The following is a 19,026-nucleotide window of genomic DNA, read 5'->3' as shown; positions in this document are numbered from 1 at the left end:
GGTCGGTCTCCATGTCCACGTTCATACATGTTAAAGTCTCCATCCTGTGACCTTCACTTATTTTTATCCAAGGTGTGAATTGTTGAGCTTGCATGTTGCACCTGGTGGTTTTCACTTGAAGAATGACAAACTATTTGTGGGAATGAGTCACATGCAAGAAGTCACTTGTTTACCTTTGTTTACAAAAAGTGTAACTAGGGGAACTCCATAGGTATTATTTTACACAACATTGAGATATCAGGCCATCGGGTCCTACACATTGCTTGTGAATGAAACTGCAACCCTCTACATAAGAGGTAGGGAACGTTAGTCCTGGAGAGCCGGTGTCCTGCAGGTTTTAGATCTCACCCTGGGTCACCACACCTGAATCAAATGGTTAGTTCATTACCAGGAATCTGGAGAACTTCAAGACATGTTGAGGAGCTAATTTAGCCATTTAAATCAGCTGTTGGATCAAGGACATCTAAAACCTGCAGGACACCAGCTCTCGAGGCCTGGAGTTGCCCACCCCTGCTCTATATGATTTCTTCTACACAGCTTTTTTTTTTTTTAAACTGCATACATGAACATGACAACACCCAGAAAGAAAGCAAAAGCAAGTGCTTAATCTTAAACATCTTATTCCTCTCACACGACGAGCTCTTTAGAAAGCTTAAAGAGCTCAGTGAAACAGGCGTAGGCTAAGAAGGAAAGAGCAAACTGATATTTCCATCCAGAACTGCTAGCTCATTTAAAAGTGAGGAACAATCCTCTGAACATTTCGGTTAAACGATGGGCGGCGAAGACAGAACGCAAGATGCCAAAGATGAAGAAGGCGATGAAAGGAAGTGAGTAAAAGGAAGAGGGGTGGGTTAAGAAAGGAAACCAAAATAGTGAATTGCAATTGTGTAATCTGTCAAAGTGCTGCTTGTTATGTTAACTTCACAATATTTCTGCTGTATAAATGCAAGACACACACATGACACACACTCTCACACACCGTGCTCTGGGTTTCATGTTTATTACTTTTCAATGTACAATGTAAATTTCCCAGGCATTGCTCCAGCAGCGTGCCAGCTGCTCACAATATTGCTCCTCTTTGGTCCCGACACCTCTCCAGCTTCTCCTGGTGCTGCCCCTTCAACCATCCACGTCACCTCTCCCTCTGCAGCTGAGCCACAACACACACCTCCCTGCCACACTGCCAAACCTCGACAGTGACTCCAAAAGTGGCACGAAGGGATGAACAACCACTCTTCTATAAAATATTCAATCATTTGGTGTTTTGGAGACGATGACGTACAGTGCTGGGTAAGATCTGAGATCCATGAAAGCCAGACAACACAACACATCAGTAAATCCTGCAGTAATGTCCTATAGTCTGTCATCTTGAGTGAGACCAGTCCCAGAACCTTACCAAACTTGTAGCAGATGGCTGCCCCTCCCTCAGGTTTCATCCTGTTAAAAGGGAGTTTTTCCTTCCCACTCTAGTGGGGATCGTCTGGTTCTCTTTACCTTGCAATATAAAGCACCTGCAGGCAACTGTTGTTTTTATTTGAGAATATATAAATAAAATGGAAATGAATCAAAGATGATCACTTATCACTGTATTTAAACCATGCGAGTAAAACAAAGCTCACAAAAAATAGACGATCTCCTTCACTGTTGGGTTCAGTTTTTATTGTGTTACTGATCTATTCATTTTCATCACCATCATAACCCAGTCAGTCCATGCTGCTGATGCTTTTCAGTCAGAGAAACACAAACAATATCACCACACCATAGATTAATAACAGCGATGCATATCTTACTAATATAGCCACTGTGATATCTGTTTGCTGCAAACTAATGTGTTTTTTTTTTTTTTTTTTCCTTTTTTTCTTTTTTTTTTTTTTCTTCTAAATGACATCAGAAACAGCAGTATGCGACATTACGTGATGGCAGAGCTTCAGTTCATCCTTTGTCATTTTTTTTTTTTTTTTTTTTTTTTTTTTTTTAATAAATAGGACAGGGGGAATGAATGAGAGAAAGAGGGGGAGAGAAAGAAAGAAAACCAAAGGGGAGAAGAGACGGTGAGAAGGGGGGGGAAGAGAGAGAGAAAAAAAAAAAAAGAACTCCTGGGTCACCTGTATGGAGAAAAAAAAAAAAAAACAAACAAAAAAAACAAACAGAGGAGACAGCAAACAACAAAGAGCAACATAATAATAGAGAAAACAAAGCACCATCACAATAAACTAGCTAGTCGTAGATATCAATATTTACTAAATAATAAACGATATTGTGCAGCACGCAAGATAGACAGCGCACAGTGTGCTTTGAGGCAGCAGCCAAGAAAGCTTTAGTCCGCGTCTGTGAATACCCATGTGTGCATACCTGTGTGGATCACCATGCTTGCATTCCAAAGGTTTCTCCATGTAATGATCTGCTAGGGAGTGTGGGGGGGCCACAGCCCCGTCCTCCAGGGTGTGAAGCGGGTATGGAGGAGATCAAAACTCCAGACATCCAGAGGCCCCCAGAACACAAGAGACCATGGAAGACCAACAGAGGGGCAGCCGCGCCACTGTTCCAGTAAGAGCTGAGGAGAGTCCCAGATGAGGGCTCGCCCAGCAGCCGCGGAGCAGAAGTCAGGGGGAGTTGCAGTGACGCGCCCGTGAGCTCCGCCGGCCCCCAGCTGCGCCTGAGTGACCGAGCCCCAGGCCGAGAGGCCGGGGGCACCCCACCTCCAAAGGGGCCCGAGCGAGCCCCAGGCCCCGACAAGCGGCCGCCAAGGAGTGAGCCGGTGTGTACCCGGACGCCCACCCCCAGACACAAAGAACCACCAACACACCGACACCTGAGGGAGTCCGCCACCGGCAGGGGAAGTGGTGGTGGGTGGAGATAGGCCTCCAAACCTTGGAGGGCCTGAGGTGTCCCCAGAGAGGTGGCGTCTGATACCCAACCTGACATATAGACACAGACATACAGGCACACACAGACACAAACATTCATTCCCACCCTCATGCTCTCATATGCACTCACTCCACACTCAACCAACGTGGAGACAGACATAAAGAGACGCTGTACACACAATCACACTCCCCAAGCGTACTCTACAAACCGGGTCTAGGTACCCTTGCCCCTGGAGGGGGGAATTGCACCCAGACCCAGGTGGTGTTACCCTTTTCCCTGCGGTGGGGAGAGGCAGACCACCCCGACTCCGCAGCAGCAGGGAGGCCCCACACCCCAGACCGCAGTCGGACGGCCAACTCCTCCTACTAGCCCTCCCGCTCCAGCAGGCCGCAGAGAATGGGGGTGGGAGAAGACTCCAAACCTCCCTCCACCCGCTCATTGTAGTGTTGATGCATATGTGTTCTAAGGTGCAATTAAAACCCAGGAGGGCATGGAGCTACCTGCCAAGGAGCAGCAGGTAAGCGCATAGTCCCTCCTGCTAGCCCTCAATGACTAAGTGTATTTAAAATTGAGAGGTGGGCAACGACGTCAGGGGTGAGGTATACACCCTGATGGTAATTTGGACTCCGTGATTGTGCCCACCCCCAAGATCCTATATGTATGTGTAATGAGAGTGTGAATAATGTGAATGTCTAAGTTGTGGGATAAAATTGAGGCAGAGGCAGCCAGAAGGGGACAGGGGGGGGGGGGGGGGGTAGCCTCCTCTGCACCCTGGTGACATACCCCCACTCCAAGGCCCTGCATGTGTGGGTGGTTGTGGAGGAGCGGGAAGAGGGAGGCAGCTGGAGATGGGGAGGGAAGGAAGGGAGGGGCAGGTAACCCCTCCCTGGGGCCAGCTCCCCCGCTGACCCCAGTAGGCACTCCCACCCTCCGCGACCCGCCAGGGAAGGGGGGCCCAGGCCCATCAGACCGGGGCCCAGTGCAGTAGCGCCCTCCGGCTCCACAGAGCCCTGGACAGTCCACCCAACCCCACCACAGAGAAAACTGCACCCACCCCACCATCCACACATCTTCCAGACTACATAAGACGGTAAACGCCCAGGCTGAGATCTTCCTCCACCTCTCCTGTATCTCCCCCTCCTGCAGAGAGTTCCTGAAGAGAAGAAAGCTCCTGCAAGATGTGACCATCCCCCCCACCAGTTGAAGAGCCCCCCAGGCGGCTCGACGCACCGGCGGCACCCTGCTCCAGGGCCGGGCCCCCATGCACCCACCCGCCCACAACCCCGGCAACACACCAACCAGGACCCAAGCCCCCGAGGCCCGGCCCGGGCCCCAGCCCAGAGACGGAGCGCCCCCAGAACCTCACGCCCATCCCGGACCCACCCAGGGGCAGCCAGGTTGCCAGGTCAGTAACCCACGTCCGTCAGCACAGACCCTCCCCTAGCCCCGCTGCACGCAGCCGTGAGGAAACAGTCACCTGAGAGCCAACAGAGCCCCCAACCGGACGTGACCGCTACCCCAGGTTGAGCCCCCCAAGGAAGATGCCTCCGGGGAACCCCCCGACGCCCTAAGCCTGTCCCTACCCCCTCACCAATCACAACAGTGAAGGCGGGACCAAACTATGACCCCCCACCCCCACTAGGTGATGGAGCTGATAAAAGGGGCCCAGAGCAATTGATCTAATGTGGTGGCAGAGGCTGTGTCAAGACTAATGTAATCTAATAGATAATTTCTATATTGGTTAGAATTAAGATTATTTTTATTTTTCCAGTTCATGAGGACTGTTTTCTTGGCTATGCATAGGGCAGTGAAGATGATATGGGCTATATTCTTTTCTGAAGTGACATTATCTAAGCTGCCCAGTAGACACACTAAGGGGGAAGTTGGAATGTTACATTTCAGACACTTTGATAAGTCTTCACATATCTCGCGCCAAAACTTTTGCACTGGTGGACAGAACCAAAGAGCGTGGATGTAATTGTCTGGTGTATTGCCTTGACAGTGTGAGCAGTTGTTGGAAGATGTAAAGCCCATCTTGAACATCCGATGACCTGTATAGTGCACTCTATGAAGTATTTTGTATTGTATTAATTGCAGACTGGGATTTTTAATTAATTTAAAAGTTTTTAAGCAAATCTGAGACCAGAAGTTTTGGTCTAGGTTGACTGATAAATCTGCTTCCCACTTTGCAGTAGGAAGGGATATTGATTCATCTAATTTAGAAAGTGTTCTGTATATTTTAGATAATAATTTGGGGGATTTAAGAGTAAGAAAATGTGCCGCACTTAGTGGTGTTTGTAATTCAACTTGACTGAGGTTAAATTTCTTTTTTACTATGGATTTAATTTGTTGATATTCTAAAAACCTTGTCTTGTTGATCCCATATTGTTCAACTAGTCTGTCAAATGGAATAAATTCTGTTCCCTGTAATATATGTTCTAAGTATTTAATTCCTTTACAACTCCATTCTGTGAAATTAATCATATTATTGTTTTGTAATATGTCAGGGTTATTCCAGATAGGTGTACGTTTGCATGGGATTAATGAAGACTCCGTTATTTTTAGAAACTCCCACCATGCTGTTAGAGAAAAGCTGATGTTGATACTTTTAAAGCATTCATGTCTTTTGATGTTTGAGCTAATAAATGGTAGGTCTGAAATCTCTAGATCCTTGCATAGTGCCTGTTCAACATCTAGCCAGGGCTCAACTAAGAAGGTATGTTTTAACCATTCTGAGATGAACTGAAGCCTGTTGGCTAAGAAGTATTGGTGAAAATTAGGCAGATCTAATCCTCCTCTATCCTTGGTTCTTTGTAGCGTTTTTAAGCTAATACGCGGGGGTTTATCTTTCCAAAGGAATTTGGAAATATATGAATCCAGAGATCTGAACCAATCTTGTGATGGTTTGTTAGGGATCATCAAAAATAAGTAATTTATTTTTGGCAAGATCATCATTTTTATAGTGGCGACCCTTCCCATGAGTGATATGGGTAAAGATTTCCATCTAGTCAGATCGCCTTCTACTTTCTTTAGAAGTGGGATGTGGTTTAGTTTAGTTAAGTCTGAAAGCTTAGGAGAGACATTAATACCTAAATATTTAATATTTCCGGATTGCAGTGGGGCAGAGGAAGAATTATGGAAGGAGCAGTTAATGGGGAGAACTGTAGATTTTGGCCAGTTAATTGAATAATCTGAAACTCTTGAAAACCAGTTTATTAAAGTAATTACCTCAGAGAGGTTGGTTTGTGTGTTTTGCAGAAAAAGCAACACATCATCCGCATAGAGACTGATTTTATGTTCTATGTTCTTACATTTTATGCCCTTAATTGTTGTAGCCTGTCTAAATGTTGCTGCTAGAGGTTCGATAAAAATTGCAAAAAGTGAAGGGGAGAGTGGGCATCCCTGTCTGGTGCCCCTCAGGAGACAGAAGCTGGAGGATGTCTGGTCATTTGTTCTGATACGAGCCGTTGGGGAATTGTATAATATTCTTATCCAGTTTATGAAAGAGTTTCCAAAACCAAATTTGTGTAAAGTTGCGAATAAAAATTTCCAATTAACTCTGTCAAATGCTTTTTCTGCATCTAGAGATAATATTATGGTTTCGATGTTTTTATCGTATGAGTAGTCTATTAAATTAAGTAATCTACGAGTGTTTGTTGAGGAGTGCCGACCTTTTATGAAACCAGTTTGGTCAGGATGAATTAAGAGGGGGGTCATTTTCTCTAATCTCTTTGAGAGAGCTTTGCAGATTATTTTAAGGTCTACATTCAAAAGAGAAATTGGACGATAACTTGAGGGAAATAAAGGGTCTTTGTCTGGTTTTAGCAGGAGACTAATGTTGGCAGAATTCATATTTGGTGGTAGTCTGCCCTTTTCCTCGATTTCCTGCAACATGCTGTGGAATACTGGTGCCAAAATTGTCCAGAATTCTTTGTAGAATTCTGCAGGGAAGCCGTCTGGACCTGGAGCCTTATTATTGGGCATACTTATCAGGGCTTCCTGGAGTTCACCTGGTGTCAGTGGTGAATCCAGTTCCATTGCTTGACTGTCTAGTAATTTTGGAAGAGTTACGTTGTCAAGAAACAGATCAATTTCATTTTTAGATGGGTTTATTTGTGGTGAGTATAAAGTTTCATAGAAATCCCTAAAAATGTTGTTTATTCTTCCAGGATCATATATTGTGTTCCCCGATAAATCTTTAGCAGCACATATAGTTATTTTTTCTTTATTTATTTTTAGCTGGTTAGCTAGAAATCGACCTGATTTGTTACTGTGTTCAAAATTCTGCAAGCGAAGTCTTTGTATAAGGAATTGTGTTTTTTTATTAATAGTTTCATTTAATTCTAGTTTTGTTTTGCATATTTTGTTCAATGTTTCCTGATCTTGGTGGGACGCGTAGGCTTCTTCTAGTGATTTGATGTTTTTTTCTAATTCCTGAATATTTTTGTTTTCTTCTTTCTTTTTGTGTGATGAGAAAGAAATTATTTTACCTCTCATCACAGCTTTCCCTGCTTCCCATAGAACAGAAGCAGATATTCCGGGAGTGTCATTAAAGTCTAAATATGAAGTCCATTCCTTTTTAAAGTATTTAATAAAGTCTTCATCTTTAAGTAGTGATATATTAAATCTCCAGTTTTTACTTGGCGTAGTATTATTCTTGTGCATTAGTGTTAAAGATACAGGAGCATGATCGCTGACAGCTATAGGATGAATCTCAGTGTCTGAAATGTCACACAGCAGTGAGCTGCTGACCAAAAAATAATCCAGACGAGAGTAAGAGTGATGAACATGCGAGAAAAAAGTATATTCCTTACTGGTGGGGTGAAGGGAGCGCCATGCATCGCAAAGACCAAAGTCGTTCATATACTGTTTGATTATATTTGTGGACTGCCAATTACGCTGAGTTCCTGTTGTGTTGAGCCTATCCATTTCTTCATTTAGTCCAAGGTTGAGGTCACCGCCAAGAATGAGTGTGCAATCAAGGTGTTCAGAGAGTGCACTAAAAAAACCGTGGAAGAATGAGGGTTCATCAACATTTGGACCATATATACTAACAATACATAGTTTTTTGTTCAATATTGATAGTTTAATAATTAGAAATCTACCCTCTGGATCTATAACTGTATCGAGTACTGTAAAATTAACATTTTTATGTATTAAAATTGCTACTCCCCGTTGTCTAGAATTATAACCGGCTGCAAACACGTTAGGAAACTCAGGTGTTTTAAGTTCATTTAAACCTGTGACAGGTTTGTGAGTTTCTTGTAATAAAACAACATCTGCCTGTAGTTTTTTAAGCTGGTTAAATATTTTTAACCTCTTTCCTCTGGTGCCAGCTCCATTTACATTCCATGTGACAAACCTCAGCATGCCCTTAAACTAATGTGGTTTTGACAACACCGGGCCAGAGCTGCACGGAGCCACTCTGGCATCAACAAGGAATTTTCATCCTTATGAATTGCAGCTCACTGTATATTTTCTCCTTTTCAGTCTTTTCTGTGTAAACCTTAGAGATGGCTGTGTGGAAAAATCTCAGCAGATCAGCAGATTCTGAAATAGTCAGACCAGCTCATCTGCCGCCAACAACCATGGCATGTTCAAAGTCACTTAAATGTCCTTTCTGATGCTCAGTTTGAACCTCAGCAGGTTTGTCTCATTGAGCTGGTGCCATATGATTAACAGACTGGATATCGGTGTTAATGAGCAGCTGAAGGGATGTGTCTAGGAATTTGGCCTGTTTGCGTTAACAAATAATACTGAACTAAAACTTGGATCTTTTGAACATAGACTGTATAATTATTATCAAAATGCAAAGCTATCAAAATGGTTCCTCTTTTCAGTTTTGCACCACATAGATCACACCACAGTGCAGCAGGCCCTGCATTTTTCACAGCAGCTCTAGCTGTCTCTAGATATGACACGAGGAAAATATGTAAAGATGCACTGGAAGGTGTGAAAATAAGCGAACAGCAGCACTGTGTGGGCGTGCCCATCATTCAGTCATTGTTGTTCACACACAATGAAGCCTGATAAGGCAGACAATAAACTAAAACATTTACAGTAACATAATATCACTTTAGTGAAGAAAGAACAGAATCTGACACTAAATGTGGCAATTTTCTGTTGCTATAAACCGACAAGTACAGGAAATCATCCACACACACACACACACACACACACACACACACACACACACACACACACACACACACACACACACACACACACACTAAGCCTGCATGTAGAAAGCCACAAACACATTTTCAGCAAAAAGACAGGATATATGAATCACACACAACAACCGTCTGCTTGCATCGCTCTGTGCACTCAGAAAAGTGCAGAGGTGAAAATGACGCAGTTTGAAACATTCACTCCCAAACTTATACTGCAAATCATAACGACACCATTTATTTAAAAAGACCACTGTGCACAGTTTACACTGACACATACACAAATACATACAAATACAAACGCACATGTCAATCCAAACAATGCGGATAGTTAACTTTCTAGTAAAATTTAGTTAACTACAGCAGACAGCAGTCATAAGAAGGTGAGCAAAATTACAAAATAAAAAACGTAAATGACAAATCCTTAGCTTTTTGCAACATGTACACCAAAGGCTGTTCGCACAATGAAATAATCTGCAGTGACATTCTTTTTGTAGTTTGTCCAGAAAGAAGGAGCCTTCTAGATTGAAAATTGAATACTATGTTGTGTGAAAAGGTTTCTGCAGTGGCAGTGAAGCCACTCTTACATAATGTATACGTGATGGTAAAATTCACAATGTGCAAGTTTTCTTGTAGTATGCAAAACATTTTTGAGGTTTAAAAAATGTTAAAGTTTGATATTATATAGTTTGATATTTTATAGTTTGATATTTTAAAGGCACTTCTGCACTGCGGAGCCAATGCAGAGGTGCTTTGAGCCTGCAGTTTGACCTAATTGCCAACAGGGGGCGACTCTTTTGATTTAAAAAAGAAGTTTGGTTCTACAGCGATGTAAAAGAAAACGACCCTTTCTCTCCCTTGTCCTCAGAAGAAACTTTTTTTCTGATAAAACGTATCACAAGACACATGACCATAACATGATGCTTAGTTTGTAAAACATGGACCCCATTTGATTCAAACAGGGTGATAAAGCAGGGTATGCTTTAGGGCGTGGCTCTCGGTTTCTCAGTATGATCCACACCTTGCACATGATGCCTGGTTCCAAAAAGCTACACTCAAAAAATCCCATTCAAGCCCAAAACGATTAAGATACTTTAATTTTTGTGAGTTTTTGAGACCGCCATCATCAGTTTCTTTTTTATACAAAAATGCCAAATGTAATATGCAAACTGATATATATTGTTTTGCAGTTACCACTGTAGTTTGAAAAAAATGAGAATTTTCTGGCAATTATTTCATCGTTCAGGCTTTACTGGGCTGTGAGGGCCAAGAATATTTGTTTTGAGTATATAGTCTGTAGAAACTTTAGAAACCAGTTGGTTACATCATCTTTTATATGCAGTCTGACAGATTTTGCTTAACCTGCTTAACCTGGCAAAACATTTGTAGAAAGCCTCAAATGTTAAGAGGCAAAAGAAAATCTACCATTCTCATATGAGCCACTTTATTTGAATCTAAGCTATTCTAAGCCAAGCTAAACTGAGCTAACCAGCTGCTGGTCTCAGCTCTGTATTCAACATACAAATGCCAACAGCAGTGAAGCTAAAAAACGGTAAACGTGAAAATAAGAGTATTTCCCAAAATGTAAAACTGTTTCTAGGATGTAAATATGGAATAAGTAGCAAAGAGTAACAACTACTAGCAATATTCTATATAATGTTGCATTAAACAGAAATGTCAATGTGTACACTTTGACAATTTCTTTGTATTTAACATATAATTTACTCAAGTATAATGAAAAATTAAGAAAATAAAAAAATTATAGTCTGATTGTTCATTTAAAACATCTCACATCTTTCAGAAGTCTGTTTCCTCATGTAGACTCACTTTCTGATCTAAGAGGATCTGAAATCTACGCAATATTTGTTATATACATACAAATATTACAATATCTATATATATAATTCTTTGGCAGGTCAAGTTTCAGCGTCACATTATCAGATAGATTTATAGTTTGAGACGAGCTTTTAAAAAGATGAAGAAAAAGATTAAAAATTATTTCCATATACTAAGCTCAAGTTTTTTCATTCTTTTGGTGCTTTTGGAGTTTTCTTCCTGGGCTGAGGAAGAGGAGGAGGCTGCTCTTCGCCGCCGTTACCACCTGGAGCGGAAACCTGAAGGAGAGTGAAAAAAGGTGTATCAGACCTAAATTATGTATTTCCACATGACTCACTGTTACTGTTTTCAATTTTCATTCTAAGCAGTCAGAATAATAGCAAAAATAAATCATTTTTGGTCTAAAAAACTTCTGTGTCATCTGCTTCTGTGTCCTACCTGCGTAGCCCGTCTGGGGCTGGGCTGAGGTTGGCCGTTGGCGGGCTCAGGCGCTCTGGGACGCTGCTGGGTGCGTGGCTGTTTAGAGCGATGTTGTCGGGGGCCGGTGTTGCCTGCCGGCTGCTGCTGATGGTGGTGGGGGTGATGATGCTGATCAGAATTATTTTGATTTGGATGTTGATGATGCTGATGATGATGCTGATGATGATGATGTTGTTGTTCCTGATTGCCCCACTGCAAGCGAAGCTCCCTCTCATCTGTTAAAGCAAATATAGGTGACAGGTCAGACCTGCAGAATCATAAGGAGGTGATGTCCATGATGGACGTTAGGTTAGACCAGCGGTCCCCAACCTTTTTTGCGCCACGGACCGGTTGATGCCTGACAATATTTTCACGGCCTTTAAGGTGTCGCGGAAAAATACAACAAAATAAAACTATTACCCGTACTGGAAAAAAAAGAAGAGTTATTCATAACACACGTGAAAAGACCCAGGAAAACAGAGTTAACGATAAAAACGATAACAAAATAACGCTGAAAACCGATAAAAACCCTGAAAACCATACATTTCACACCTGAGCCTCAACTCTCGCGGCCCGGTACCAAACGACTCACGGACCGGTACCGGTCCGAGGCCTGGGGGTTGGGGACCGCTGGGTTAGACAACATCCTCTCCTCCCCAACCTGCTCGATGGACTTCAGCGGACAGTCCAGGACAGAGCTGGCACTCCTGACCAGTTTGTTAAGTTTTTCTCTGTTCCTCTCTGCCACCACTCCTGCACACCACTGCATAGAAAATAGCAGATGCCACCACAGTGTCATAAAATGTCCCAAGGAGAGTCCTGTTCACCCCAAAATATCTCAGCCGCCGTAGCAGGTGGAGACAACATAGACCTTTTTTTTAGAGTGCATTTGTGTTTGTGGACTAGTCCAGTTTGTTATTGAGGTGAACACCCAGGTATTTGTACTCCTCCACCGTTTCAATGTCCAAACCCTAATCTATGAGGACAGCTGTTGGTCCACTCCCGCTCCCTGCATCTTCTCCCTTAGCACTGAGGGTTTGATTGTATTGAAGGCACTGGAGAAATCAAAACACATGACTCTCACAGTGCACCTGGCGCTCTCCAGATGAGAGAAGGCCCGATGCAACAGGTAGGTGACGGCATCATCCACCCTAATGTTCGGCTGGTAACCAAATTTCAGCGGATCTATATCTCTGCCGACTAGTGGGCGAAGGTGAAGTATGATCCTCTCCATGGTCTTGCAACAGGTCTGAAGCAACATCAGTCAGGAAGAGCCACCAATAGCCTCTGAATCCCAGAACTTCCAGGTGTATTTAGTGTCAGTTGATTTAATGCTAATGTCTTGGAAGGCATTAGCATTAATGTCCCATTATTGGATCATCTTGTTTAAAGACCCAGCCCATAAGAGCTGGTTTAGAGTCTGACAGATGGAGCACATTGTAAATGAAAGAGTGGAAAGTCAGCCACCACAGAAAACCATGGCAATAACAGGATGTATTATGTGAGTGTTTCTCTAGAACGACATGTCACAAACTGAATGCATCGCTGTATTCAGTTTGTGACATGATAAGTGGCACAAAGTGTTTTGGAACAGCAACAAAAAAAGAGAACTGAGAGTTTTAACTATATATTTACTCACTTCTGAATAGCTCAACAGATAGTGAGCTCTGTGAGACACATGTCACATAAAAACCTGACTCAAACTCCACCTAGTGTTATAAAAAAGAATATGCTTTCTGACGATGCACAGACTTAACCAGCTTAAGCTGCAGGTGACTCTTGTTTGGAGTCAGAATTTATTGGATTGGATGATTGAAGTCTGAAGAAACAAGACATATTTGCAATTTATTCAGTTGTTCATTTAACAAACACTGGCCTCATTAGCCTCAGTAGCATGTAGAAGAAGCATACAGAGCCACAACAGCCTGGCACCTGCTCCTCATACTGGTCACCAGCTCGCTCATACACTGCTGTGGCATTCTATCCTATTCCTCAACCAAATGTGGATGTGTTAGTCACTTGAGCACAGGACTAGAGGCAAGCCATTTCATCCTCTCCACTCCCAAACACTGGAGTTATTCTCTGATAAACTGCGCTCTGTGCGGGTGAGCACTGTCATCTTGGAGGAAAGAGTCTGGTCCCAGACATCAGAAATAAAAGATTGCCACTACTGAAGAATCGTATCTCAATATCTCTCTGCACTGAAGCTGAGGCAGTCACACAACAGTCACTGAGAAACTGTTACCCTATTGGTGCAGCAATCAGCGTACCATTCTCTGTGTCTTCTCCACACCTTAACCCTGCGATTCAAGTGCTGTCGGAAAACTTTCAACTCACATACATAATGTCCCTGCACATGTTTAGGCTCTACTGCACATATGCTCAGACACCATGGCCTTTGTAGCAGTGTCCACAGGTGCTGACAGTCAAGTGCCTGAGTACTTGTAGCATCAGCACTTGTAGCAGCAAAAAGACAAAAGGTCAAAACAAGTCAGTAGCAGAACAAGCTGTTTGGCACAGACATGGAAGATTTGGCAAGTTATGTAAATGAATAAGTAAATGAAAAAAATTGGAGATTTGTTTGGCCCAGTAAAAATATAAGTCATTTAAATGTAAATAATATATCAATAATATATATTATGTATTATGATATTTTGTGAGCACAGCAGCTTATATTTTAAATATGAATGCACAAACTAAATAAGCACATTCTTACCCTTTAGTCGCAAACGCCTCTTCCGTTTGGTCTTGATGCAACAAATGATGACAATTAGGATCAGCACCAGAACAATACCTGATGGTGAGTAATAACAGCAAATTGCATTAGATGTAAGAGTGAAAAAACAGAAGCTTTCCTATGCATTTTCACACCATAGCCCCAAATATGATGTCAAGATTTTAAGCAGAAGACAAACCTTACCTGCTCCACCACCCACAAAAACCCAGATGCTAATTCCAAATAGTGTGTCAGGAAAAGCTTTAAAATAAAAGGAGAAGAAAAGTATCTTGTTAACATATGAGCTCAATAAAATGACCACTTCAGTTCACGAACATGGAAAAAGGCACATTTGAACATTTGTACCCTTGATAACACATAATACGTACAGGACTTGCAGTCTTGTTGAACAGGCTGACTGGTCTCAGAGCTGACGCGGTTAGAAACATTGCAAAAGAAACGAGCATTCAGCACATCTTTGACTGGTCTTGTCAGGTCCTTGCCAGTCTCTTTTTCTGCCGTCTTTTTATCAACCATAAACCATTTGATCTGAAAATTATTTTCACTCTGTAGACAAACAGACAATTAGTTAGTGGATTAGTGGAAAGTTCAGATTTTAAGTCTAACAAGTCCAACCTCAACAAAATGAGAAATATAATAATCTTTTCATACATTTTCAGTAATTTCCAAGCCTATATAATTAAATAATACATACATAGAAACCCAACTTCCTGAAACAACATCTGAGTAAATGCTTGTAGACAGCACACTTCAAATCATGCTTGGTTTCAGTGGAGGAGAAATGAAGCTTATGCCCACATATTCTTCAACATCTTAATTATCAGTCAGTTATTTGTAGAGTACAACAATAAACAATGTCCTCACCTTACCAACATTGCAAGTAAAAGTGACTTTTGTCTTATCAGGTGTACATGTCCTCGTCACTGTGGGCTTCTGCACAGGATCTGAGTACAGAAAATGTGATTATATCAACATTATATAAACTACTGCTTTTCTACAATAACAAGTACTGTTGATTGATAAAACTGAACAGTGACTTTATAATAAAAACAAAGACTTTACTCTTAATTATAGTATCTGACTAAAACAGCTTCTGATGGATCAGCACACTTGCTTGTTGTGATATAAGTAGCACAAACACAATGAATATATGTATAATGTGTTGTTACTTACCTAATACACACAAATGCACACTTGGTAAATTTTCGTCCACATTTTTTCCCTCTGTGTTGTGAACCTCTGGGGTGTATCGTCCTGACTTGTCTTTGGTCAGTTTTGTCAGCTTTATTGATCCATTTGAATCAACATCATAATTTTTCCCTATGGTCACCTGTTTCTGTCTGCGATTAAAGATTATTCTTGTGTCCTTGATCCATTTCAGGCTATCTGATTCCTTCAACTTATAGCTAAGGGGCACAGTAAAGGTTGATCCTGTTGCAGCGTACACACAATCATCCTGAGAGCCTTTGAAACAGAAAGGAAAGTGAAGAAAGACAAAAAATAGATGAAAAAAATAAACTAGTCATGTTACAAAAGCTGTGAACAATTATATATCAGAGCTGAGGTAAATTATGATTCTGTTAACATAAGGGCAAGTTTACAATTTTACTAGTTTTAAACTAGCAAAAATCAAAAATTCATTGCATCTACAGATCTATCAAAACTAGTTGTCATGACATCATGACTGTGACTAATTGAAGTATTAAGCATTAACGGTGTGGTTAGTAGTTCATTTTGAACTAACACCATTTCCTGTGCATTTTTCAGGAACTACGATGGACCGCTCTTAAATTAATGATGGGTTTTGATCAAGTTTCAATAGTTTTTTTCCCACCACTCTCTCAACCAGTTTACAGCAAAGACTTGTGTACTGTTAATGCTCAATTCCCCTGGAACTTGAATGTAGTTGCTTCTCTGCAAAGATGTCTACAATGCCTTGCTTGAGTTGGTACAGAGCTTGTTAACACATTTTCTGACTTCCTGTATGTCCCAGTTTTTCTGAGTGACTTCTTTTTGTGAGACTCTACTCATGAACGTACAAAATCAGTCAAATGTCATTCAGATACAATGTACAAGTTGACAAGTCACCAGAATACAGCTGGTATTTCAGTATAAAGTTAGCAGTTGTAGTTTAGTCACATAATGTCAGTAAGAAGTTACGTATTGTTGGTTTCGACTGATTGAGCTGACAAACGTCTGTAACATTATATTCTGTGGGCGTCCTGCACACATCACTTTACTCCATCACTGAGGCTGGATGATGGTTACATTTCATCCTGTTGTCTCTCTTCAGACCACAGTGTGCAGCGATGGCATCCTCATCTAAACATGCGCTAAAGGTGAAAGGTTTGCCATCAATATGTTTTATTTGTAAATGTTTAAAGAGGTGACTGGAATCTATCAGAGATCCCGAGGTGCTGAGCAGACAAAATACACGAATATGTAAAAACAGTTCTCAGTAAAATAGATTTTGCAATCAGTGAACAACTTTGACACAGTTTCAATTTCTGTGAAGGGAACCACAGGAAATGAGTGGTTATATAAGTCATGTTCTCATGAAGCACAACATTAATATTTTCCAGGATGATTATAAAAAATTAGCTTCTAGCCAAACCTCGTTTTGAGTCACTAGTCGTGGCTGCGTGAGTCTTTTCTCAGAGGAGGACACAAAGTGGCTCATTAGTAATTACCCTAAACCTTTGTTATTGCAAATGGAAAAAAAAAAAAAATATTTCAGCAGAACCACCGTTTTCTTTAACTTCAAACGAAAGTGTTTTTCTGCTCTAAATCAGAAAACCACAAGTTAGACTCAGTAATGTGAACCTTTGAATACCTTCCACTTCCTGTCAACTACAAAAGCTCATCACCAGAAATGTAGTTTTTTCTTTTATGTGTACTTAAAAAAACATTTAAAAAAGGACATAAGGACTAACAACAGACAGCACTACACTGTATTAAGATCAGACATAGCTGTTAACATGATGAAATCATCAAAACCTCTCACAGTGAACCAAGAAGAAGTGAAATGATGTAACTCATGACATATGAATCCTGCAGAAGAGCAGAGGAGCAACAGCTTCCACCTACGAGAATACATGTTAACTGAAATAAACTGTGATATAAAGCATTGGATTCAAATTTGACAATGAACTGCAATCACAAGCATTTTTATGGCAGTAACATGAGTAGAATGAGTCACTTGGTCTCTAAAGAAGCTGTTTCCTCTACAAAAATTCACAGAATTGTTACGTATTGACGGGTGAAGCCGCTTTTGCAGTTCATAACCCCGTTTCAAACTGTCATGCTGACAAACAATAGAGGAATGTGTGAAGGCTGCATATACCAGACACCAACGCCATCATTACGCCTCAGCAGAAGGTGACATTTAAAAACCAGCAACGATAAGATGCACAGTGTGTTCAACAGAAATGACTTTTTTTGTAATTCGCCTCCTGTTGAGCATTTATCAGATCTATTCACATAAACATGAAATGATTTAAACGTAAACGGCTCAAAGGAAAGAGGGGGAACAGAAGGGAATCTTTATGATTTAATTACATCAGAAACAACTTTCATTAGTTTGTTTTGTGACCATAAATTAAGAATTACAATATTTGATGGACGTAAACTAAATTTTAAAATTCTATGTTTTTAACGTTCTTATAACCCATTAGTTCATATATATTGATATAAAAATTCATAAATGCAATTTCATATAATTCAGTTTATTAAAACATTTTTGAGTGTAATTTTTTTTTGCTCTTTTTATGACTTTAATTCTTCATCCTTTCCATTGTTCAGCTCTCACAGCTCCTTTTCTGCACTGAGCGCTCGCTGCTTCTATGGGTCACCTCTACTTTTGCACCTTTGCATCGCTTCCTGTTCATCCCCATCTCAGACCAAAGTTACCACATCAGCAGCGATGGGTTTCGTCTGCAGAACGTTCTGGACTGTTTCTTTTGTCTAACATTGATGTATTTATGGCCGAGGTTTTCAGTTCACCCCCAAAAATCAAAGACATGCCTCTTTTTTTGAATGTGCATGAAAGCACAACCAAAAAGGAAAGTAAGCTTGAAGCAAATATAGAAAAAGAAAAGCAGAGTCAAGTTTTTAAAAAATAATAATAATGACAATAAAACAAACCCTGCACACCCAAAACCTCAGCAGGAACTAAACCTTCACCCTCGCTCATGTCAGCAGCCCTATCCAACAGTATTACTACAGGTCATTTGTTAGTTCCTCTTTAGTTTTATTGAGTTTTTCCTCAATAAAATAATCATATTTAAAGGACTGGTAAAATATTTTGGATTGTTTAGTTTACTACAAATAAAAAAAGTAGTTTTAATGGTTTTTCTATATTATTTACAGTCACAAAATAGATTTCCACTGAGAGACTCAAACAGAAACACAGAAATATAGACTTTTACTGCATTCTGTGGGTATTTTTAAAGGATAAGTATCTTTGTAGCGCCCATGGCTGAGAGGTTCAATTGAGTATTTCCTTGACAAAAAAAAAAAAAAAAAAAATGGTATAAATGTAAACCAATAAGTTTGGATTTTAACAATAAAAACCTCAACCTGACAGAATAAACAGATTAATTGAAACATACCTGTGGAGGAAACGAAGCAGCAGCAGAGCAGAAACGCAGCGATGCTGACAGCAGAAGCCATCTTCTTCACTGTTCTCATCACATTCAGCTAAAAAGAACAGCCTCTTTCCATTATCGAGGTTATTTCCTGTCAGAGCGCAGTAACTTCACATATTTTATGTGTGTGTGTGCCACCGTACACGCACGTGTGTGCGCATATATGGTTTTGAAAGGAAGTGATCCAAGAGGCCTCATCTGCTGTCACAGATAAAGAACAAAGCAAGCCAAGCAAATGTCACACTTAGAAGACAGAGTTCATCTTTTTTTAGTTTAGTTCAGCAGTATAAATATATCTGTGATCTCCTAT

General features: G+C 41.0%; 1 protein-coding gene across 1 annotated transcript; it reads right to left on the bottom strand.

Annotated features, from left to right (window-relative positions):
* Window positions 1-11,062: 11,062 nt before the first annotated feature.
* Window positions 11,063-18,759, bottom strand: LOC146608788 (uncharacterized). The gene is made up of 8 exons (XM_085347774.1): window positions 18,681-18,759; window positions 15,244-15,534; window positions 14,935-15,014; window positions 14,439-14,616; window positions 14,254-14,310; window positions 14,050-14,127; window positions 11,313-11,569; window positions 11,063-11,152 (listed from the first exon to the last, which is right to left on the bottom strand). Exons 1-8 carry the CDS (start codon window positions 18,757-18,759, stop codon window positions 11,063-11,065), a joined length of 1,110 nt encoding a protein of 369 aa, XP_085203900.1.
* Between the last annotated feature and the right edge of the window lie 267 nt (window positions 18,760-19,026).

The sequence above is a fragment of the Diplotaxodon limnothrissa genome, linkage group LG23 (assembly GCF_057381915.1).
Source record: "Diplotaxodon limnothrissa isolate DT_005_m linkage group LG23, D_limnothrissa_male_GT1.1, whole genome shotgun sequence".
In the NCBI taxonomy this organism is placed as follows: Eukaryota; Metazoa; Chordata; class Actinopteri; order Cichliformes; family Cichlidae; genus Diplotaxodon; species Diplotaxodon limnothrissa.
Note: the sequence above shows the minus strand (reverse complement) of the source record. Positions and strands in the feature narration are given on the sequence as shown.